The 24,732-nt window shown below is 43.6% G+C and overlaps 1 protein-coding gene across 12 annotated transcripts in view; it reads right to left on the bottom strand.

Annotated features, from left to right (window-relative positions):
• Positions 1-2,030: 2,030 nt before the first annotated feature.
• KTN1 (kinectin 1) overlaps positions 2,031-24,732 on the bottom strand; it is a 114,705-nt gene continuing 92,003 nt past the window's right edge. For 5 of the 12 annotated variants that reach the window (XM_048853188.2, XM_048853185.2, XM_048853187.2 and 2 more), the window contains 13 exons: positions 23,871-23,961; positions 21,691-21,777; positions 18,720-18,809; positions 17,342-17,422; positions 15,983-16,072; positions 15,807-15,899; positions 14,340-14,411; positions 13,728-13,811; positions 13,444-13,527; positions 11,334-11,417; positions 8,551-8,643; positions 3,963-4,086; positions 2,031-2,523 (listed from right to left, as the gene is read on the bottom strand). In XM_048853188.2, coding sequence (XP_048709145.2) covers positions 2,519-2,523; positions 3,963-4,086; positions 8,551-8,643; positions 11,334-11,417; positions 13,444-13,527; positions 13,728-13,811; positions 14,340-14,411; positions 15,807-15,899; positions 15,983-16,072; positions 17,342-17,422; positions 18,720-18,809; positions 21,691-21,777; positions 23,871-23,961 — 1,078 coding nt within the window. In that variant the 3' untranslated portion in view covers positions 2,031-2,518. The remainder of the gene's footprint in view (positions 2,524-3,962; positions 4,087-8,550; positions 8,644-11,333; positions 11,418-13,443; positions 13,528-13,727; positions 13,812-14,339; positions 14,412-15,806; positions 15,900-15,982; positions 16,073-17,341; positions 17,423-18,719; positions 18,810-21,690; positions 21,778-23,870; positions 23,962-24,732) is intronic. The other 7 variants (XM_048853195.2, XM_048853192.2, XM_048853189.2 and 4 more) reach the window with 3 other exon arrangements.

Here is a 24,732-nt window from a genome sequence, read left to right on the forward strand (position 1 = left end):
GGGGGCGGGGAAATCGATCTAAGTTACGCAACGTCAGCTACGTGACTAACGTAGCTGAAGTCGACGTACTTAGATCTACTCACCGCGGTGTCTTCACTGCCGTAGATCGACTGCTGACGCTCGCCCGTCGACTCCGCCTCTCGCTCCGGTGGAGTACTGGATCGACGGGAGAGCGCTCGGTGGTCGATTTATCGCGTCTAGACTAGACGCGATAAATCCACCCCCGCTGGATCGATCGCGGCCCATCGATCCAGCAGGTAAGATAGACACGCCCTTCGGGCTCCTAGAAGGCTGGACTTGTAGGGGAACTTGCATGCCGTGCTCAGGCCAGCAGCTGGGGGGTGTGGCTGCAGCAGGGGGGTTCAATTCCCAGCCCGGGGAAAGAGAGACTCCTGCTAGCTTGCTGAAAACAGCAGCATGGACACCGAGGCACTGGCAGCAGCTCAGGCCAGCAGCCAGAGCTCAGACCCAGGGGGGCAGGGCGGGCCACCGCCGCTACGTCCACTGCAACATGAGTTTGCCTACCCGCGCTGGAAATGACACCCCCAGCTGCAGCGCAGACAGAACCTGAGAGTTCGAAGCACGTCGCCATGAACGAACGGAAGCGATATTGAACTTTACATCACAACGAACATTTGAACTTAGCGCTCCAGGTGGCCACTTTGTGGAAATCACTTCAGTCACTCCCAGTGCAAGAGTTCAAGGGGAAGGGGCAGCAAGCTTGTGTAGACACTGACCAAGAACTTTACCATCAAGAGACTGTTAATTACACATTTTAAGCCAACGTTGCCAATGAACACAATCCATCTGAACAGAACATTTACAGAGTTCTGTGAAATAGACCGTGTCAAATTCTCTGGTAGGCTCCCTCCCTGCCCCCCAAATTCATCCCATGCTATTTTCCTGCAACTTTGCTTTTAAGTGAATGACTAACCCCAATAGGCAGCAGGTTTAAAACAAATAAAAGGAAGTATTTCTTCACACAACGCACAGTCAACCTGTGGAACTCCTTGCCAGAGGATGTTGAGAAAGCCAAGACTGTAACAGGGTTCAAAAAAGAACTAGATAAATTCATGGAGAATAGGTCCATCAATGGCTATTAGCCAGGCTGGGCAGGGACGGTGTCCCTAGCCTCTGTTTGCCAGAAATTGGTAATGGGCGACAGGGGATGGATCACTTGATGGTTACCTGTTCTGTTCATTCCCTCTTGGGCACCTGGCATTGGCCACTGTCAGATGACAGGATACTGGGCTAGATGGACCTTTGGTCTGACCCAGTATGGCCGTTTTTATGTTCTTATGAACAGAGAAGAATTTTTTAAAACAGCATCTTTTTTCCCCCAAGACCATCAGAGAAAAAAACCTTCATAAGTAGAGTCCTGTGAGTCTGCCATGGCTCCCCAAAGCTCCCTGGCTGGGCTCCACGCTGGCCTGGCTGGAGGGAATGGGGAGACCTGTGGAGCTGCCCAGGTCCCCCAACCAGGGCAGGTGGAGGGTCTGCTGCGGCTCCCCACAACTGCCCACCCAGCTCTTACCTTGGTCGGGCTGCCGGAGCCAGGTTGGAGAGAGCCACACTGACAGCTGTGGGGAGCCACGGTGGACCCTCCACCTGCCCTGGGCATGTGGCCCAAGCTGCCCCCTGCCCAGTGTCCCTGCCCCCCCAGACCTCCCAACCAGGGCAGGTGGAGGATCCATGCCGGGGTTCCTCACAGCTGCCCACCCAGCTCTTACCCTCAGAGGCCTGCACGGATACAACATTTGTATCCACATCCGCACTGTTATCTGCAGAAATGGTCCACGGATATCTGCGGATATAAAGCAGATACTTGCAGATTTGCAGGGCTCTATTCATAAAGTCTCCCAGTTTGTGTTGTATTGTCTATTTGGAGGAGACCTCTGAAGGGAGCAGTCTGGGCCTTGTACCAGAGACAGACCACCACCAGCACTCAATATAGCCTGGTGCTATTCCTCCAGGGAGGAAGGCATGGAACTTTCCTGGCAATGCCAATAAGTCAATAAAAACAGATGCACTTTCTGAATAATAAGCATCCCTTTAATTGCTGACACCATTACAAAAACCGATTACATTAGCAACCAAAAAAGGAGTGTTTACTTGAGGCTGAAGTCAGAGGCAGCTACTCCCAAAATGTATCTAAGTAAAACAGTGTACAACATCAGTATTAAAATGTTATATTTATTCCATTGTCGTCATTTCCCCGCTGGATTTTTCTGAACAAGTTTTACTGAGCAAAATAAAAGATAAAAGATTATACATTTACCATATCTCCAGGAATGTAGAGGTCTAATTATCCAAACAATTTTTATTATAAAACTAAATTCTGGAGGTGTCTACAGAGTTTTTCTTCTTTAAATCAGTAGTCTAACAAGAATTAGAAAAGACAAAACTCTGTTCAGTGTTTGACGAAGTAGAAAGGGTGAAAACATAAATAAGGCTTTAATTTGGCAAAATATAATACAATGCCTTCTGCTATCCTCAAATTAATGATTCCCCTGTGACTTCATTCTGCAAGAGAAAGAAAAAAAATCCACTTAAGCCAAGGAGTTTACAAAGAATCACTGCTCAAAGAAATTCATGTACAGCAAACATTAGTTGAGCAGGTCATCCCGAAGACCGGGCTAGTGGTCACCTCGGTAGTGAACTCCAGGACAGTACAGAGGCCAAAGCCCAATAGGTTGGGAGGATGATAGCAAAAAGTGATCTATTGTTTATAATGCCTCGTTACCCAAGGTACAAAGCAGCTTTGGAGAAACTGGAGTTTCCTGACCCCTCAGAAGACAGAAGCCATTGAGATAAAACCATGGACGCTAAGAGGAGGAAGAAGAAAGTACCTGTTCTAAATACAAGGGTGGGACAGCTCAGACACTAACTTCACTGAACCTTCCCCGTGTTCACGACCTAAAAACTAATGCCTAATTCTTATCAACTGAACCTCAAACTCTGTTTAGTCTGCTATATAGTAGTTTTTTCCATTCAGCCTGCGGCCTTCACAGTCCTCCATCTCTCTAACTTTTAGCTGTCTCAAGTCTGATGGGTTCTGTAAGAAGGTTCCAACACCTCAGGCTTGTCCAACCTTCTGTCAGCTCTGGGTTGTCAACACTAGGTGGTCAGCTATGGAAGGCCCCTGGTTTTTAAAAGGTAGCTTTGAATTAAAGCATGCAAACCCAATAACACAAACAGGTGTCACTATGCTCCCAGCCTGAAACTGCTATTTCATATCACAGTGACTATTCCATACTTCCACTGCACGCTCAGTAAAATCTCACTCGCTTATTTTTATACCCATTCCAAAGATACATCAGTGTGTATGATCTTTTGCACTGCCGCAGACACTATGGAAGCAAACAAGACTGCTGTGTGGAAGAGACAATCATCTGTCAAAGAAAAAAAGAAGTCTGATTGTCACATCACAACCAGCCAGTGAGCTCTCAAGCCTAGAAAGAGGAGCAGGAAAGGCTGAGATCTGAGAAGGCTGAATGGAGGAGGGATCAAGAAAGGAGTAAGAACAGGTCTGGTACCCCTTAGAAGCTTTTGACAGAATCTCTCTAAAACATCAGACTTAACAGATGCCAGACTTGTTAAAACCCACCTGTCATGAAGTTAGAGAACGCTTATCTGAGACAGATATTGCAGTGTAGACATACCCAGGTTAAGACACCCACAGCCGGCCCACGTCAGCTAATCAGGGTCGTGGGGCTCGGGCTGTGGGCCTATAAAACTGCAGCGTAGACGGCCAGGTTTGGGCTGAAGTCCAGGGTCTGGGACCCTCCCCCATGGTGGAGTCCCACAGTTCGGGCTCTAGCCCCAGCCCGGACAGCTACATTGCAGTTTTATAGCCCCACAGCCCGAGCCCACGAGCCTGATTCAGCTGACATGGGCCGCTGTGGGTGTCTTACTGCAGTGTAGACATACCCCTGGTTACAACTAAAGAATCCATTTCCTACCTACTAGTTGATAGTGTTCTTTTCCCTTTGAGAGCATTTGGCTTATTGACACAACCAACTTCTTGAGGTGTCCTACATCCTGGCATAGACTCACTGCCAGGTTTAGTCTTTTTTCAGTCAATTCCTGAAACAGGAGGGGTGAAAAAAAAGAATCATTAATAGCTCATTTACAAGTGAATTACTGAGAGACCAGAACTAGATTCTCAATCCAAAATGAGGCCTTCTTATACATTGGTATACACCGTGCAACTCTGACAATAGGGGTCTCTCCACACAGAACACTGGAGAAAGCGAAGGGTCCGTTGATTCGGGACTTATACTTGCAGTGGGGTAGCCACGGTTCGTCAGTGTCTGACTGTTGGCAGCTTAGCACCAAATAACCGGGAGGTCTGACTGAATATCTGATCAGAGTACAGGACGCACCCCATGAGGCATGTTTATTGGGGGCTGAGACAGCATGGTTAGCCAGGGGAGACAGAATGCAGCAATATGACAGAATGATGATAGCAGCTACCTCGAGTGAGGCAAGTCAGTCTGTACCCAACTGTGTCCAGAAGGACTGAACTGGCAGCTTGGAGGAGTGTATTTCTCATTGACGTGCCGCTAGGGATGGGTGGGAGGGGCAGAGGAAATGGTTTTCTAGTTTACATTAGGTGATGTCCCCCTGCCCTTCCCCACAAGCTGGCATACAAGGCACCAATGCATTTTATAAAGAGTTGGGTTTCCATATGGATCTTGTTATTAACAGCATATAATGGTGGTCATACCCTGGGGCACAAAGCTCCAGCTCCTATTTGCTGGAGATGGCGCACAGGTCTAGTCCCAAGAGCAGAAAGCTGGCCTATTATTAGCCTCTCAGATTAGTCACTGATGGAAGAGAGAGCACTCCGATTCTGGCTCTGAAAGCCTGCTGGCTAGCTGCTCTCACACTCCTTCTGCCTCCATGGGTGGTTTCTTACTCCAGCCCTGGGTAGAATCTATGGACTGACTTTGATTCCATTTGGTGCACTTCTCTGCACTCACCACATTTTAAAATAATTGGATATAAAGTGAATAAGGCTCTCAGACAGCTGGAAGAGAGGACTATAAAATCTAGAAAGATCGAGAAAGAGGTCACTCTCCTGATGCACTCAAAATAGAGTCCGCACTACTTATTTATCCAAAATTCATATTTTGCATAAATAGATGACATGCCCTTGGTTTTTGAACTTCACTATCCATTTATCCTGGATTCCAGAAGACAAACTTGCTCAGGCAAAACTAGAACCAAACACGATATAAACCCCTATTTAGACTGCAAATATTTATTCCTTTCACCAGACGATTCCACATAAGCCCATCATACAAAAAACTTGAGATGTTACTATTTTCACTCAGCTCAGTAAACTCTGGAAGACGCTGGAGGAGCTTTCATTTGCAAGTATCCACAAGTTAAAAAAACCTGACCTCAGTGAAGGAAATTATTCTAATCCTCAGCTGGAACAGAGAAAGGCACTTTGAGTGAAATTTTCAAAAGTGTTCAGCATTCGCTTAAATCTGCTCTGACCAAATCATTAGCAATTTTGCCATTGACTTCAGTGGGGACAGAGTTAGACCAATGCTTAGTACTTCTGAAAAACCCACCATAATAGTTATGGAAAAATTACAATTACAGATTCAGACAGAACCACTTTTAGAGGTGTTGAATATTAAGATGTGGTTTCTAAGAGATCCTCATCCTATGGTATCAGAACTAGTTCAACCACCAGTAGATAATCTACTGAAGAGCAAGGTTTTTGTAAAAATCACATCTTAAAATATACAGCTTTAGTGAATGGTTTGTCCAAAACATAAGTCATCTTAAAAGGCGGAAAGTGATCACGGGAAAAAAAAAAAATACGTATCCCATTGGGCTAAGATTATGGCTGGATGCATCAAAAATCAGCGAAGGACACTAAAATCAAGCCTCCCAGCACTGTCTTGGTGTCCCACCTAGTCTAAGACACGTAGGTTGGTAAGAATGTGTGAGGGCTATGTTTGCACAGTAAGATCTGCAAACATGTTTCTCTACTGTAAAAATAACTGGGAATCTATATTAAATAAAGTAGCCACTATAAGGGATCAGACAATTAAAATCTATGTATGTTGAACCTCAGCATTATCTCAAGTGTTTAACATGGATAAATAAGTATGATTGCAAGTTTGACTTTAAGTCTAGCAAATTAATGAGCCACAGAATTAACTGACAGCTGCATACGAGAGCACAACATATGGATTACACAATAATGAACAACTGGGACTGCTCCTCTCTTATGGTAATAGGTAAATGCTGTTTTTTATTGGCTCTTACACCTCTTCTCCTCCAGTGGAGAGCTCTTCTCTCTCACTCTTATTCTGTCTGCTTCTCTTCCTTTCATATTCATTGTATAATTTAGTTTCACTAAGAGGGATCAGCTATAACTCTTGTATTATTCAGACCTCTTGGGACCAAATCCCAGCTCCCCCACTTAGACTTGGGCTCAACCCAACACTGCCACAGTTACAATTTCAGGGTTGCAATACTCTTGCTGCTATGCCCTCCCGCCACTCAATTCTCCACCACCAGGAAGAAAAGATTCTGACTGGTGCATCCACCATCATTCTCTCCTCCGCAGCTGGTGAAGAGGAGGGAATCCGTGCTGACCACTCCCTCGCTGCAAGCTTCCCATAGCCTGCCACCACCAACTCCCCTGCACTCAGCTCTCCCTGGAGGTGAGGAAGCAGTATTTGCCCCTTGTACACTCTCTAAAAAGCCCTCCGATAAAAAGATGTTGGAAAAGGAGCCACAGAAAACTTCCATCCTACGTGTGCCTGCAGCTCTCATCTTCCTGTCCAGGCAGACAGCAAGCCCAGTGCTTACTTTCCGTCACAGACTACACAGGACACTTCAAGTATTTGGCGCTGAGGTAGGGTTTTAGGTTAGGATTCAGAGATTAGAAATGGGTAAGACTGCAACTGTGCTTTCAAATCAGTGTATTCACTCGGTAAGAAAGTGTCCAGATGTCTGTGCACTATTAGAACTCACACAGGTCCTATCTGTGAATTCAGACCTGGCATGGCCCTAGTGCTCAGGGATGGCTTCAAAGATGCCTCAAAGTGAGCCATGTGTTACAACAATGAAGCAATGAGTTTAAATGTGCAATGGTTCCGGTGTAGTTTCCTTTTTAGTTAAGTAACCATAATTCAGAACTTACAGAGCAAAGACGATCCTGCCTCAGTGGAACTGGCAGTTATGGCCTCTGCGTGGAACATGACAATCTCCTGACTTGTTTGCTTGACATCTCTGTATGTTTGCAAACTCTCTGTATCACAAGGGAACTTCCCAGTCCTGAACCTTAAATAGCTTCATGGGACCGGATGTGTCTTTGGCTGCAGGCTCTGTAGCTTGTGATGCAACAGCCAAGCAGTGTCAATGACTGATTGCTTTCTACTCTGGCATTCATTGCATCTAATAACTGCAGAGCAAGGATTCTTCTCTAGTGCTCTGTAGAGAACTCTGCTCCATGAGGTTTCCGAAGTCACTTTTACCTTCAGTAGCAAAATGGAGTCAACTGAAATTGCTTCTCCCATCAACATCTGCAGCTCCCTCCCTCCAAGTATGACATTTCTTCCACCCTTCGACATAATGTAGCTACTGAGAAGTCTGAAGTCCCCTGACATGGTTAAGCTCTTTAGCCCAATTTGCATGCACAACCATGGTACATTTGGGCTCACGTTAGGCATCCAAGATGTTTAGCCAAGTCAGGCCTTCACGGACATTCACAGCTTGATGTTGGTTGTCCAACTCTGTAGCCAACAAAGTATTTCAGCTGTAACCTTTCAATGTACTGCTATCGGAGACGAGAATCGCAAAATGGACCCACGCTCCAGAAAGCCGCCACACTGCAGGCAAAGGGATTCTCAGGATCACTGCTTACTGAAATGCAGACCAACGAGATTCTGCTGCCACGCTGGACCAGGGTCATCATGCTCCCAGTGGCACGGCATTGGCTAAAGAGGGACTAAGACACTTTCAGCGGGCTGATGCGCTCTTCCCCATGGTTCATATGGCTCTGACTGAAGGGGTTAAGCATGCGTGTTGCAATACTGAGGCAGGACAAGGTGCCAGTCTCCATGTGGAATTACATGCTTCAGAGTGCCATCAAATGCTGAATGTTTGAAGCTTATGTAGTTACAGGAAGATCATTTTTAAGTGTTCGTTAATGAGGGAGAAGCGCTGTTAAAACTCTTCCCCCCTGCCTGCACCTGAAGAACCAAGCCAATTTTATTTCCATTTTGAAAACCCTGGCTCATAAGTCAACCCTCCAGCCCCACCCCCAAAAGGTGAACTTGAAAGATAAGGGGGTCATGGTGCAAATACCAGCCGAGCCCAAGTGTAAACACCCTTGTGATCCTGAGCATTGAGAGGACACAGCTCAAGGAGGAAGCACTTCTGACATTTTTCTATGCTAGGAAAATCTCCTGACCCAATTTCAGTGCCAGTGGACTATTGTATGTTCTGCAGCTACAGCTCATTTCTCAGAGTTAACACTTTGCATAAGCCCTGAATTGGCCCTGGAGACAGACTCACTGGCTCTGAGGAACCATCGCTGTTCTCAATAACGTTGGCATCCCCGGCAGCTTTTCCTATTTCTCTCTCAAGAGATGCCAGTGACTCTTGGGCCTGTAGGGAAAAACAGAGGCAGCAATTAAAGGATGGAAAGCAAACCGCCTGTTTAACTCCTAATGTTAGACACACAGGAAATAAGTGTTCTGGAGAAAATCTGTTTTATGCCATGTTCGCTCAGGGGACCACGCCATTCACTGAGATTGATGCGTCTTCTTACAATCAGGTATTTTGCATGTCAGGCTGGCTACATGTGAAAGTTATGCTAGTAGGCAATTGTGTCAAGCTTAGGAAAAAAGTTGAACAACAGATAGTCTTTCACATTAAACTAACTTGAATAAGCATCTGAAACCCAATTCATGTATCTGCCATTTATGCAGAATACAATAAAAATCCTCTAGGATGGCGTGGCTTTATTGCCATTACTGTGGGAATTAACCACCGCAGTCAGACCATACATTATGGTTACCGCGCCATCACTTGCTTTGGTATTCTTGCATCTTAGAAAGTGTTAAATAAGGCCACTGATATCTTTTTAACGTATCCCTGCACCCAGAAAGCAGAGCTGCTGTAGTCTTTTGCCCCTCTCTCCTATTGCAATGTCCACCCTACCAACAACGCTGGCTTGCAGACCTACCTCTACTAAAGACGTCTTCATCTGTCCAAACTAAAAGCCTGGTGTGTCTGATATCTCCTCGTGGATATCTGGCCGTTAGCTGAAGCTCAACAGAGCTTTCAATCTTCCCCACCAAGGCCTCCCTGCTTTCTCCTCTCAATCACTGGAACACCACCACCATCCTCCCTGTCACTCAGACTCACAACCTGGATGTCATCTTCAACTAGGACCTCCAAGTTCTCCTATCCTGGCAAGGTCTAAATCTTGCCGATTTTTTCTGCATAACGTCACTAAGATAACGGCCTTTCCTGTCTATCCACTCAGCAAAAACTCCCATCCAGACTCTCATCTTGATTACCGCAACACGCTTCTCTGCGACCTTGACAAACGCAGTCCATTCTGAATGCTGCTGCAAAGATCATTTTCCTAGCCAGTCATTTTGACCATATGACCCCTCTCTTTGCACCCCTCCACTGGTTCTACCTTCTCTATCACAGCAAATCTAAGCTACTTGTCTTCATTTTCAAGGCCTATCATTCACTATCAAGATGTTGACCCCAGCCTCCATCACCCACTTGTTAAATTTACAAACAAGCACCTTTGTGCTTTCGCCCACACTGCTCCTTACTCTTAGGAGAAGCTTCCCCATAAACCATCTGCAAAGCTACCTCATCAGGGTCTTTCAAAACCCTCCTTAGAACTCACTTTTTCCATGATGCCTACAAAAAACCTAACCGTTCAGCTCTGGTGCCGAAACCACTACCGTCCATGCTCACCTACACGGTCTCATTGATACCTTGAACTCTCCCATCTGTCTGTGCCCACCTATTGTCTCGTCTGAAATTGTAAGCTCTTTGGGGCAGGGACCATCTTTGTTCTGTTTGTACAGAGGGATCCTGTAACACAGAGGGATCCTGGTACAAGGCTAGCGCTCCTAGAGCTACAGTAATCCAAATCATCATCTACAACCCTCAGAGTAGTGGTAGAGAGAACACACACCCCTTTAAATGTTACTGATAAGAGCTGTTCTTTACATCAGGATGTCAGTGGAACACACTGAAGTGTCATATGAAACTTCCCAGGATTAAAAGACTGGCCTTACAACTGGAAAAGCTTCTTCAGCAGAACAAGAAGAGCAAAAGTGTTATATCCATGTGGGCTTGGGAAATAAGGGCTAGAACCTGCCCTATGCTAGTATACTCTTGCTGTTGCACTTCTCCCACAGCACTGAAGGGCATTAAAGCTGCCCTAAATGAGAAGCTAAGCGCTCCCTTGGCATGGAAGAGTGACACAACCGGCCTCATGCACCCCCATCTCATCTTCCAAGCTGAACAGGAGCGACAGTGGGGCGGTTGGCGTGCATTGCGCTCCAGTAATCCCAGGCCTTTGCAACAACCTCTGTGGAGAAGTTATACACCAACACAATCTAAAGAAAACAACCAGCCAGCCCCAGGACTGAGAGGGACAGAAAGGTGGCATAAAGTGCACCAAGCGAAGCTTCTCCAAATCCAAGTATTGATCCCCTCGATGTGAGACCAATTTATATATTGATTAGCAACACCTGCGTTTCTCACCCATCTTAGGTTATCCCCACTGCAAAACACATGTTGCAACAATTGCTGGTAAAGAATCACTGATCTCATGCAGATATTTTTGTTTTCTACATCTTGTAACATTATAGGGTCTATTCCAGTGATACACGCTGTATATGCATGCCTGTTTAACTCACTACTGCAAATGCTTACTGTTAAGTGCATATCTATTACATTTACATCAGCATGAACTCTAATGAACAGAACACAGTTTGAAGCAGAGCAAATCACTGGCTATACAGTTTTTCAGTAGTTTCCTTCTGACCCTGTTCTATTCTCAAGTAAGCAGATATGTATCTTAGTCAAATAGTGCGTCCGCTCTCCAACGCCACATACAGTACCGCTGTCTGGAAAACAGAATTTGGGCCCTAGAACTTACAATCCCACTCCACAAACATTCAGTTCAAAATTTTATAGTCAGCTTGTATTTTAGCACAACAGAACTACAGATGTTATTAGTGCCTGGTTAAAACAAAAAGAAAAAAAAAGTCAAGCTTTTATAATACCTTAATCTGCATCTATTAAATAGCTCCCCTTACCTTAGGCAAGTCGCCAGCTACTTTCTGCCTCTCACTTTGATCAATTTTAAGTTTTGCTAGCGTATCATTTAACTGTGTTTTCAGCTGTAAAATAGAAAGAAAGAGTGAGGCTCTTTTTTAATTAGTATCCTTCTTGGATTAATCCAGTGCATCGTTGATTGCAGAAGGAAAAAAAAATGACTAACAATTACTACACACAGGGGATTAGTCAACATGTGTTACAAGATTTACAAGGAGAGCCAAGGAAGAGATTCAATCTGTAAAGTTAAATGCAAGCAACACACGCTACAGACTAGAGTCGGGGTTAGAGTCGGTGTGACAACCGCATATGGTTTCAACTTTAAGCGACACTGCCAGTAAGAAAAGTTCATACCAAAAAAGGCTGATGTTTGACTTAATTCACAGCAAACATCCAGAGTTGAGGAGATTGCCACAATATATTACTAGCTCAGAGCAAACCGTCGCCTCTCTACTAAAATAGGCTGTGCAATATACTGCAGATTGTGTATGTCAGGTTACAGGCATGTTCGCTCACTCTTCCTGGGAACTAGCAGGGGATTACAAAGAACAGTAAGGGTCCTCCAAATGCAGAATTCTTGTGAATTTCACTGTCTCTTCCTCAAACTCGTCTGCTGCAAACCCATCCAAACAGGAGAATATTCCTGTACATTTTGTACGCGAGAAGTACAGTCCGTTTGCTACCTCATTGCACGTGAACACGCAGCAGGGAGAGTGACAGGATGATAACGCCCCCTACAGACTTCACCAAGACAGCAGCTTTGGTCTGTAGTAGTTTGGCTACCTTGCTAAGAAGCTGGGATTTTTAAATGGTGGCAGCTGTAGACCAAGGGGTGAACTTTGCCGGCGATATTCAAACTGTCAGACAGGCAGAGCCGTGACTGTGAATCCCGCAGTGTTTATAACAGCCCTGTTAAAGATGTGCATTTCTTTAAGCAAAGGCAATGTTCACTTTTTAAGGTCTGTTTCCTTCGGACATTAGGCAGTTTGCACAGTAATAAAGTAAATTTTTGCTCTCCAGGGAGGAGGTTGCAGTTGTCAATGTGGTTCTTACAAGCCAAGATTGGAAGGTAAACCCAAACAGAGAGGGCACTACACATGTAAAACCAGGTAATCAGAAACCTCCCAGAGTATTCAGAGTGGTGACACCAGCATGGGGAGGTAACAGCTGAGAGTTGGAAGAGTGTCTGCATGCTACCAACAGCCTCACTTCGCTTCTAGAACTACTTATCTCAAGTAGGTTTGGGTTTTTTAAACTTAAGAAGGCTTAACCCAGACCAGTTTTGCATCTGTTAAGGCTGGTCAGCATGATACTGCAATCCAGCTTGGGGAAATTAATGCTGGGTTTACCATCCTAGCTAACACTCAAAACAGGCATGGAGACTAGGAGCGGGGAGGTATCGGAGTTAGATTAACCTTCACACTGGAAAATATGTATATGGAGCAGCAGGCCAGACCTGGGTTCATCCAGCTCCACTTTGAAAAACCTACCAGTGGCAGCATTAGTTATCCGGCCGTGTTCAAAATCAAAATGCAGCCTGGTACACATTTGTATGCCAGTACCCACTCAGCTATTTCAGAGCAACAATAAGTGACTGAGCAATAGGAACAAACCAGAGAAGTTTGGGCCGATTTGTGTATGCACAGAGTTCTTCCCTCTGTACTTTTACAACTCAAATTATGGTGGGTGCTCCGTATTCTTCTCCTTCGTGTTTATGTGTAGTGTTTGTGTTCTAGATATCTTTGGAAGAAAGCCCAAGGTGGTTTTCTATGTTAAGTTGATTGGCGCACACACGTTTTTGGTAATTCAAAAGTCTCCTACATGCAGCTACACTTGTTTGTCTAAATTATATGAAACACCGATCCTGAAAAAGCTCACTGAAGTATGAAAATCTTAAGGCTTAAGACTTTTCTAAAGAACCAGTCATGCTATAGTTAGGAGCAGAAAAAGACAAACTGTAAAAGTCATACTACAAAAATGATATTGCAATGGACAAAAACACCAAGCTGAAGAGGTTAGCAGACAGACAGGATTTGGAATGGTTTCTCCATATAAGCATAATTTGAGCCCACTGGAGAAAACGTTTCTTACCAAATTTAACTCTTCATTCTGTCTTACTGCTTCAGAATATGAATCATCAAGTTTTTTCTGCAATTCAGTCAACAGATCTTTGAGCTGAAATGAAGTTTAGAGTTTTTAGGATTTGTCTCCTTAGGATGCCTGTTTGTCTTCTGCTCCGTTATTAATGTGTCCATCTACCTAAAAGTCACAAGCACCATGTCCTCAACTCTGATAGTTAAGGGTTCTATCATTATGCCAATTGACTTATTACCACAGAAAAGAAAAAGGAATGTTGTTTTGTCAGTTATGTTTACCTCTCTGACTTCTGAAACGTAAGTGGATCGCTCTATTTCTGCCTTTTCTAGTTCGCTTTCCAAATGTTCTGTCTCTTTTTTAAGCTAGAAACAGAAAAACAGAGTTAACATAGTTTCTGATGGTTTCCTTTCATTGTTATTGTTTTCGTAAACATTACTGTTGAATATAAAATAATTATTTATCTTCTCAAACCTTGCAGCTGGCACAGGTTGGCCATTTAAATTCAGATTTATTTGAACTTTGAACACAAACCTTCTAAAAAGTATTTGCCTGGAGTTCGGCTCTCAAGACTAGAGTTAGGAGCCTCCATAGGAGGCCTCATTTCCACAAGTGGTGAGCATCCATTGGCTCCCACTAACTCGAACACTTAGGGAAATCCAGCCATTTATGGAGGCGCCTAAACCTAGCCTTAGGAGCCAGACTTCAGGCACCCACTTTTTCAAGATCTTCATCACAAGGTTTTTAGAGTTGAATCTGCAATGCAGCTTAATCAGCAATACAAATCTGCTCTACTTGCATGAAACAGTTCCCAAAAAGGTTTCAAATGTAAGTAGTGACTTAAGAGGTTATTGAACGGAAAGCTTCAAAAGGGATGAAATATTTAAACGTACAGTTTCAGCTTCTTTGATTTCTTCCTTTAATCCCTCTATTTCGTGCTCCAATGAACCAACTGAAGAGCGCATCTGCAGTTTTCAATACAGATGAATACACAATTTAAAGGTTACCATAGATCTATCGGAGCCACAGTAATTCGTTTAAAAACAGAATCTTGGTGCAGTAAACATTTTGTAAAACCGTCCAAGTCTTGGGTATATTAAGGGGCCTCCCCTCCCACTCTCTCACATACCGACCGCCCCACCCTCCCTATCACAATACAAGAAATCCTCTGCCTGAGATATTTCGATCCCAAACAAAGGACTCATTAGACAAGTGCTAAACCAGCCCTCTATTATTCATACTAAGGCAAATGTCCTTCATGTTTGCTTGATAGGGAAGATGGTGTCCATTCATAAACTATTGATAGCTAAACCCAGCAGATTTCGCTATATTAAAAATCTGTATTATGACAGCAGATGGTAGTGCATCTATAGTTAAAGACATGTCAGCCTGTTACAAATCTCTTAACCAAGAGGTTTATAATTCAGCTATACACATTTGCTTCAGGTTGATACCCTGGGTTTCAAATTCTCAGCCTAGAAGTAGTTTAGAAAGAATTTTTTTGAAAAATTGGTTTGACCTGTTTTAATTCTGGGCTAGGGAAGGAAGCGGATAAGAGTTACAAGCCTCCTTTCTGCTGCTCATGCTATAAAGGGATCCTTTTTGAAAGGAAGGAAGCTTGCAGCTGACTTTTCAGTCCTGTTTTAACAGCTTCAGAGAAATGGTTATGAATCGACTGTAGCTAACCCTTGACACAACCACCCGGCTCTGTATGCACTGATGGATCATTGTATGCATAATCCGAATTGACAGTGTGAAAACGGAAGACTGAAAAGTGTGGACAGTGATTTACTGGGGCAGAAGAATTCAGAGCCTAGGGCATGTCAGTGGGACACTTGGAGTTCGTTAGATACAGCATTCTCAACTTCCAGTCCTATCTGCTATGCCATGTTTCTGTACACTGTTGAACAGCGGCCACCACAGAAATAGCTGCATCGCAGCAGCAGTGGAAAAAGGGATTTCACTACAGTTGTACATGGACTTTGTAAAATAAATTGAGTTCCTTTGGGATAAAAGACAACAATATTTATTTTCTTTGTTTGTTCTTACTACTGTAAGGAACTGCCCCATAAATCTAAGGCACTTTGTAATGCCTTAAGTGTGTAGAGGTCTCTCTCCAAAGCAAGGATGATCTTACACACAGCATCACAATGCATCAAGGCAAGCCCTTGACGTTACAGTGAGAGATGCTGGGTATTTTACTACATTGATTTCCGACTGATTTAATGTTACATATAAACAGCGGTTAGGAAGCCACCTAACAAATGAGGTTTGCAAAATATTCTAGTGTTAGTCTGAACCACGCACAAAATATCCAGAAGAAATGAAAAAAGGCTCAGGAGACAGATCTTTATAAATACCTGTCTAAGTTCCTTCTGCGACTCTTCAATTTTTATTTTCCAGTTGCTCTCCTCCTCTTCCACACTCCTCTGTAGTCTTTGTAAAATCCCCTCCTAACACAGAATTTTAGTTAATTTCATGATAGGAAGACTGACAGTTTGCAGTGTCATTGGGTGGAAGTGACATGGCTCCCTACCGTCTCTGCAAGGACTCCCTTGTACTTCTCACACTCCAGCTGTAACATTATATGCATTTCCTCAGCCTCCTTCAGCTTCTGCTCCATAGCCTATGGGGTGGGGTGGAGGGGTGGAGAGAAATCCCACAGATTTTACATCAGTTGACACAGATTTATGTTCTATGATTAACCATCTTAATGTAACTATCAAGCCCTGTGTTATACACATTTGCAGGACTTTATTCCGCAACAGCATGGAAAGGAAAACCTTCAAATGACATCAGGTACAACATTCAACTAAGGTTCTTCCTATGGGACTTTAACCTTTGTAATGATAAATGATTGTGGTGCTATTGAAAACAAGAGGTCAGCCTCACATGCTCAAACAGTTCAGATCTAATGGAAGGGTTTTTAATCCACCCTGGAGTCTGGAAATGCTGTGCCGGGCATAAGAACAAATACTGGTTTTAGCAGCATGCAACTGCATGCTGCATAAAGTGTTCCATTACACTGGGTTATAATGAAGTGTTTTGTAGATGTCTGACTTAAGTTAATCAAGAGCTATAAACGTGACCAGTTTTCGGACGAGTAACAGCTGGTGCTGTGTTTCAGCATATAACCGACAGACACTCAATGCTTAGTAATGTCATGACACCGCAGGAGCAGTGGAGAGGGGAGGGGAAGTTTAACTGGAAGCCACTAAAGAATGGTTAAACCTGCTTTTCAGTAAATGTGACCCTCCAAGGCTTGCTGTCCACACAGATTCCACATGTCCCATATGTGAAATCAGATTCTTTTGGCCAGCAGTGTCCATTGGGGCCGCACCTACACCCTAGATCTCCTCACACCCCCCTACGCCAGGGCATAAAGGACCCAATTGTCACTCAACTCATTCATCTATACGGGGTCCAGACGACTGCACTAATTAACAGTAGCCCAGAAAAACAGGCGGACACTGCTGGGGTTCACAGGGGGTAAGAAGGAAATGAGGGACAGTAGGGCCCACTCCACCCATCACACATTCAGGTGAGTGGGGTACGAGGAGACCTAGGGTGCAGCCCAAACAGACACCGATGACCAAAAGAATCTCGCACACAGGTGGCAGGTATACTCCAATAATGGAATCCACATGGGCAAATTCTCAAAAGACCCACCAGTTCTTTTTACACCATTACATAGTGTCGCTCTCATAATTTCGCAAGATTTTGTTTGCCTTTTTAAAAACTGCTCCGATCCCTTCATTATAGATGGTTTGTTAATATCATTATGGATGTCAATTTTTATGCAGCCTGTTATCTGATTTGAACCTCATAAGCAATTCACAAGTTTAAACAGAAGATCTGTGCTACACAAAGGGTAGCATATGCTATTTGTACTGACCTTAACCTCCTCTGACCCCGAGGCCTCTCGTAAATATTCTCTTGCCATCTTTTCAAACCCATGCATCCATTCACTGTAACTCTGTTAGGAAAAATGTATGCAATTAAAACCATCCACAATTTAAAATCTGGACAGGGAGCTTATTTTAGAAACGTTTCCTACCTGAAATTATGGTGTGGATTTTCAACTCTCAGTGAGTGGGAATCTAATGCATACCTCCTATCCGAAGGAGCTGCATAGTCAGTTTTGTGCCCTTAAACAAACCTGACAGAGTCCCAGAGGGAGGGACACTTTTCAAAATGGTAGTTTCCAAAGGGGTAGAGACTAAAAACTTGTGTATTTACGTCATCTGTAGATGATAGGATGTTAGTTGTTTTTGCGGATACAGACTAACACGCTACCACTCTGGTACTTGTACATGAAATTGGCTGTTGCCACGTGGGCGCAAAGACCTCGCCAGGAAGGTGGCTATGTAAGAGCATAGGTGCCAACGCCGTTGGTGCTCCGGGGCTGGAACACCCAGTGGAGAAAAACGGTGGGTGCTGGGCACCCACCAGCAGCCCCACCGATCAGCACCTCCCCCGCGCCAGCAGCCCCACCAATCAGCACCTCCCCCTCCCTCCCAGGGCCTCCCGCCCACCGCGATCAGTTGTTCAGGGCCTTGTGCGCTCAGGGGAGGGTACAGAACGAGGTGGAAAGAGGCGGGGCAGAGCGGGGACTGGAAGAGGCAGGGTGGGGCTTTAGGGGAAGGGGTGGAGTGTGGTTGGGGCCTAGGGCAGAGCAGGGGTCGAGCACTTTCCAGCACAGTAGAAAGTCAGCCCCTCTCTGTGTTAAGTGTTTATTTTAAATACTCCCAAGATTTTAAAACAAAAAATAGAGCCTCAGGCTTTGTAGCTCAATTCCTCTCCCTCTCAACGCATTGAGGTTGACTCTCAGAATCAAGCACACTACTTTTTCGTACTTTTGAAGACATTCTGGATTCAAACCAGTTTCTTCGCTGGTTATAAAACTACTTTAGAAACAGCCTAAAAAAAGTCTGTTAATGGAAGATGATGGGAGTGCCCAGCCCAATGTGGGAAGTCAGGCCAGCAACTATTTATATTGTAGCAGAGCCTAAAAAGACTCCAGTCAGATATTGAGGCCCACTGTGCTAGGCAGTAGACAAGTACCGGCCCTAAAAAGTTTGCCATCTTGGCACATGTCAAGACGTAACAGATGGCTGAAACAGATCCTGGGGAGGCAGCATGAGGCAACAGTAATCCAACCTTTTTTTTTTTGTGCAGAGACTTGCTGTGAGCACACATGTTACCAGCTGGCAGGGTAGATAAAGAGTATGACAGGTTAGATGCAATGGAATACACAGACTAGCTTATCTTACCAAGTTGGAAGGAAGAGACACCTTGGGAAACAGTTTCTGCAGCAATTCTCTAGTTTCCATCTCTGCAGTCTCCAAGTATTGCTGCCTTTCCTGCAGTGAGAGAGAATGGGTCTCATGAAGCAAGTAATCAATTTCATAGACATGGCAATATCCTTTTCTAGGCCTAAAATGGCACATCTAAGCCAGGGCTTCATTTTAGACTAACGTAGGCTCCATTATTTCAAATATGGCCAATATTTTTCTGAAGCAATTTGTTAGGATATAGATATTCAGGCCTGTCTGTAAAGGCCTGTACTCTAAGAATTTAGGTGTATTCTTATCACTTGGCTAGTGATAGAGGTATAAAAGAAAGAATCAAAACCACTGTCTGCCAGTGTAAGGGCCTTCTCTTACTGTGACAGTTTGTGGCCCTGTGCTTAGGCTCAGGCCTTTGGCTAAGCAGCAGAGGCAGCCATAAGCTGGGAAGCGAACAGTCACATCCTCACATTCCAAACTAGTCACATTGAAATAAGGTGCTATTGGGCTGTTAGGCACTATCAGGACAGGATTGTATTCCTATCACCTCCAGAGAAAGGGAAGTGCCTAGAAAATGTAAAAGGAAACTTAGTTTGATAGCATCCTGTCTGGCAAGAACTCACTTATCAATAGCTGGGATGTGAAATCCTCACTTCTGTATTGTTTTGTCATTATAGTTCCCACTTTGCTGTTGTTTGTCTGTATAATCTCTGTCTGGTTCTGTGATTGTTCCTGTCTGCTGTATAATTAATTTTGCTGGGTGTAAACTAATTGAGGTGGTGGGATATAATTGGTTACATAATCATGTTACAATATGTTAGGATTGGTTAGTTAAATTTCAGGAAAATGATTGGTTAAGGTATAGCTAAGCAGAACTCAAGTTTTACTATATAATCTGTAGTCAATGAGGAAGTGAGGGGGGGGGGTGTTGGTGGGCATGTGGGTGTGTGAGATGGGAACAGGGAATGGGGGTAAGAAAATTGGAATCATGTTTTGCTAAAGGGGGAGATGGGAACAGGGAATGGGAGTAAGGAAGTTGGAATCATGTTTGGCTAAGGGTAGGAATGGGAACAGGGACACAGGTGTAAGGCTCTGTGGTGTCAGAGCTGGGAAGGAGGATACTAAGGAAGGAAACTGGAATCATGCTTGCTGGAAGTTCACCCCAATAAACATCGAATTGTTTGCACCTTTGGACTTCGGGTATTGTTGCTCTCTATTCATGCGAGAAGGACCAGGGAAGTGAGTGGGTGAAGGAATAAGCCCCCTAACACAATTCAGTTTCAGAACTTGGCCTTCACATTGTTTCTTTTTATTTGCATAACATTCTGCTCTGATCTAAAGCATTCCTATGGAATTTTATAGGATCGCTCAGTCACCCTGTCAGAACATGGACTACACTGTACAGAGAAAACGCATCCTCAGATTATGTAGATGCTTCAAATCAGTAATAAAAATTAAGTGATATTTTAATAGTAAAACATTAGAAATTGGAATGTAGAAAGAATCCACATTGGTTCGGATCAACTTTATCTTTTTTTTTTTTTATCACCCCTAATTTATACTTAAAGACAGAGGAAACCGTGTTAATGCACATGTGAACCAGGTCAAGAAAGTAATGTTATCTTTTCTAGATTTTTATTTTACTATACTTAACAGGTCACTCCTCCCTGCCGCCCTCTCTCTCAGAACCCTGGATGAAATGGAAGATTATTACTAGAGCTGGGTGAGATTCTATACGTTTCCTTTGCCTTTTTTGGGTGTGTTTTACAATTTGTGGCAATATGAGCCCAATGACAAAAACACAGTATTATTTTTGGGCTCCTTAATGTTAAACAGGACCACCTATGAAATGTTTAGTTACCGTATTTGTAATAGATGGGTTTGTATGGACTTTTTGCCAGTCAGTTAACACACTTCTCTTTATTCAGGATGTTTGGATTTATTCTGAAACAAGGAAAGTTGTACCAACTGTGCTCAAGGGAAGCATTCCTCACTGAATACAATTTATTTTTTTTCATTTGACATATACATTTCTGAGCCTCCTACTCTGCAGTTACTCAGCTGAAAGTGACATCTGCAGCCTTAGTAATTTGGGATCCAGTGTTAGAGACAGATGGGAGAGACACGAGGCCGTGAAGCTACGCAGTTAAATTTAATGTTAGCTTTCAGCAATATAGGCTTTACCGAAAGAAGCAAATGCCAGTTTCATCAAAAATCTTCAGATTAAGAAAGAGCAATTAAAGGTAGCAAGAAGCAGCTACATAAGCCTATTCCTCAAAATGCTGGGCTGAGCTAAGAACATGCAGCTTTCTTTTGAAACATCTTTGGAGATTCAAACCAATTTCCTCCTTCCTCTGGCTAGCTGACCCTCCCTCCACACCCCCCTTTTGTTGCTGCTATTATTAAAGCAGCAACACTTCTACTGTTTTGACATTTCAGGAATTTCAGTCCAAGTTTCCTTTCAGAACAACCCATTCCCAATTCCGTGATTTCACACTGAACATGTGTTTCAGTGGGAGTTTGAGCTCCCCATGCTTTCAGGAATAAGAATTTCCCACTAAATTGGGGGGCATGATTTTTATCGAGGTTTTTTAAAATAATCCAATCATTCCTATTCATTCAGCAATAAGCTTATTCTGCCTGACCCCAAAGAGAAAGGCCACTGACCACTGAAAGCAGTTCAGAGGTAAGCGATAGGGTCTGCCTTTTGACAGTTCACCACAAGGATAATGATTAACAATTATGCAAACAAAAACAAATCAGCATGCCCACAAATTAAGAAAAATAAAAGTAATTTAAGACGACAGGTAGAAGCAGAGGTGAAAGTATATGAAAGCTCATTCAGAACAGACTATTTAAATTGCAGTAAAAGTTAAATGCTTCAATTGGAATTAAAAAACCAGCTGCAGATTTGTTTCTAGCTTAATGCATTGTTTCTACCAGTTAACATTACAACCTTGGCAGTCTTGTTCACTTTGTCCTGCAGCAATTTTTCAGTTGATGCCAATGCTTCCATTGCTTTCCAGTTTTTCTCCCGAAGGTCCTAATCATTTTTAGAAAGAACGATTTCAGTTCATCCAATATTCAAACTGTGTCTGCTTTTACTTCAGAGGTATATTTTGCATTACACTCAGTAATTTGCATTTAAATGCTGGTTACTGCAAGATGATTTTGCTGAATAAGATGACGTACACTAGCAAAAACAAGTGTGATGTTTAAGAGTTTGAATGAAGAAAGAAAAACACCAATTTCCCACACATACACCCACCCATGTAGTCAGAATTGTCCCAGTTGTTATTGTACTACAAGCATATTAGTACTGGGCTAACCACCCTGCACTTTGACTGCACTTGTGAGAAGAAAGAGGAAAGTACTCAGAAGTGAGGAACACAGACACCAAACCACAGATTACAAAACAGAGTTTAGGCATGTGGAGCTGCATAATTTAGAATGACTCTAAATACACATGGAAGTGTATATGTTTAAGTCCCAATCCTGCAATAGGATCCCCTCCAGTAGATCCTTGCACCCAAGCATGGGATCAGGGCCTTGATTTGCATTATTATACAAAACTCATCCTCACTATATGGATTAAAGAGACCCCAGCTTCATTTTTAACCCACCCCTTTTAATTTGGGAGTTTTGCCAGAGTGATGAGCACATTCCCAATCTGCCCGTGAATGACACAGTAATTTGCTGTGCTCCTACTTCTTTCTTGGCAAGGTCGTCACACATGTTCTCCGCAAGACGGATCATATTTCACAGTTTGGAGTCCGAGGTAACTAGTTAACTCGGTTTGAAGATAAAATATTGCACCTCCATTATCTGGAAAGGGTTGCTGGGTTGGGAAGACTGCTGCTCCTTGGGAACTTGCCTTTTCCAGCCTTCAAAACTAACAGTAAGTCCTTAACAAACTACTGATTAGACTGCTGCATTTTTAGTTACTAAACAAAAAGCTTGAAATCCAAACATACATTCAACATTTCTGCGTCGCCACTTCTGTCGCCTGAATATCCCAACAGCAATGTAGTTGTTACAGAAGAGCAAGCACGTCCTAGATAAATTGTGGAGTGGAGTGAACCTAAAGGTGTGGTCTCCCATTAGCTTTAACTGGAGTTGCGTGTATAGTGAAGGGGGCACGTACACCTGGCATTCCACAGAACATGAGCCAAGTATACAAGAGACAAGATCAATTTACTTTTCCATGCTGACTATTCTTTGAGAACATGTGGTCATTGGTCAACTCCCCACCATTTCTGGTTTTGCTTTGAAGCTATGTTGTTGCTCACCATAGACAAGCGAGCAAGTGCTCTTCTTAGCATTTTCTTGTATTACAGGCATCCCCTCTACATCAGGCAGCCAGAATTTTCTTGACTCATGTGCTTTAGAGATTCTTACACGCTGTTTTGCTTTATAAATAAAGTTTGATCTGTTGGATTTGTCAATGTTTATATATTCATTTTTTCCTATTAAGACACCCATAACATCCTTCTTCCATGCCAGCATGGGCTCCGGACTCCTGTTCTCCAGCCTGGTACAGATTACGCATGTTGTGGAAGCAATGCTGTAGGTTAATGCATGAGAAGAGATGAGTGCAAACATCACTTTGTTTCACCCATCAGGTGATAACCGGAGCACTGACAAAGCTGCAGTAGAAGGAACACTTGCTGCCCATCACCTTTCACTGTGAGAACTGGAATTAGACATTTTTAGAAGTGGGGGAAGTCAGATTTGAGTCATGAAGGTATTATTTTTCTGTGCTGTCTAACACACAAATCAGATAAAGGCAACAGTCTTCCCCTCATGCCCCAATTTTCCCCAGTGACAGTCTAAGTTTGACATTGCAGTTAACCATGTGAAATTTAAGTTTATGAGAATGCCATTAGATCTTGTTCTCCAACAATTTCACCTTCCCCCATGGTTAAGAGAATGTACAAAGAATTAAATAGCAAAACTCAAGTGTTCGGAAAACTAAGGGATTCTTTGGGTAGCTGTTCCCAAGGGAGAAACAAAGTGAGCACACACCCTGGTACAGGGCTATAGAATAGAGGTTGTTCTCATGGCAGCAGAATATTGGGCACTGTTTAGTTTTGTGCACACAGAAATACCCCTCAAGTTTTTGAAGAATTCACTTACATTGTTCTTTTTCCTGTGTTGCTCAACAGCATCTTTCAGGGAGCCTAGCTCATTTCGGAGACCGGTGATTTCGGTCTCCTTCCCTGCAATACTGAATTAGCAGAACAGTCAGTCACAAATCTTCACATGCAAGATACTCAGAGTGAAATATTGACATTTTCTCCTTCTCCCACTTGGCTTGTAGCGAAGGCCGATTAATGTAGCCTGCATGCAAAACAGGGCAATTCTGGAGAGATCCACCCATCTTGCACAGAGTCACCATCATGCACTACTCATTGACCAAGAACACAATTTCAAACATGTAGTCCTCATCTGAAAGGTCTTACATAATTGTGCCGTTACATCTTTGAATTATTGAATCATAGAATATCAGGGTTGGAAGGGACCTCAGGAAGTCACCTACTCCAACCCCCTGCTCAAAGCAGGACCAGTCCCCAACTAAATCATCCCACCTAGGGCTTTGTCAAGCCTCACCTTAAAAACCTCCAAGGAAGGAGGTTCCACCACCTCCCTAGGTAACCCATTCCAGTGTTTCACCACCCTTCTAGTGAAAAAGTTTTTCCTAACATCCAACCTAAATCTCCTCCACTGCAACTTGAGACCATTACTCCTTGTTCTGTCATCTGCTACCACTGAGAACAGTCTAGATCTATCCTCTTTGGAACCCCCTTTCAGGTAGTTGAAAGCAGCTATCAAATCCCCCCTCATTCTTCTCTTCTGCAGACTAAACAATGCCAGTTCCCTCAGCCTCTCCTCATAACTCATGTGTTCCAGTCCCCTAATCATTTTGGTTGCCCTCCACTGGATGTTTTCCAATTTTTTCACATCCTTCTTGTAGCGTGGGGCCCAAAACTGGACACAG

Source organism: Caretta caretta, chromosome 6 (genome assembly GCF_965140235.1).
Source record: "Caretta caretta isolate rCarCar2 chromosome 6, rCarCar1.hap1, whole genome shotgun sequence".
NCBI lineage: Eukaryota > Metazoa > Chordata > Testudines > Cheloniidae > Caretta > Caretta caretta.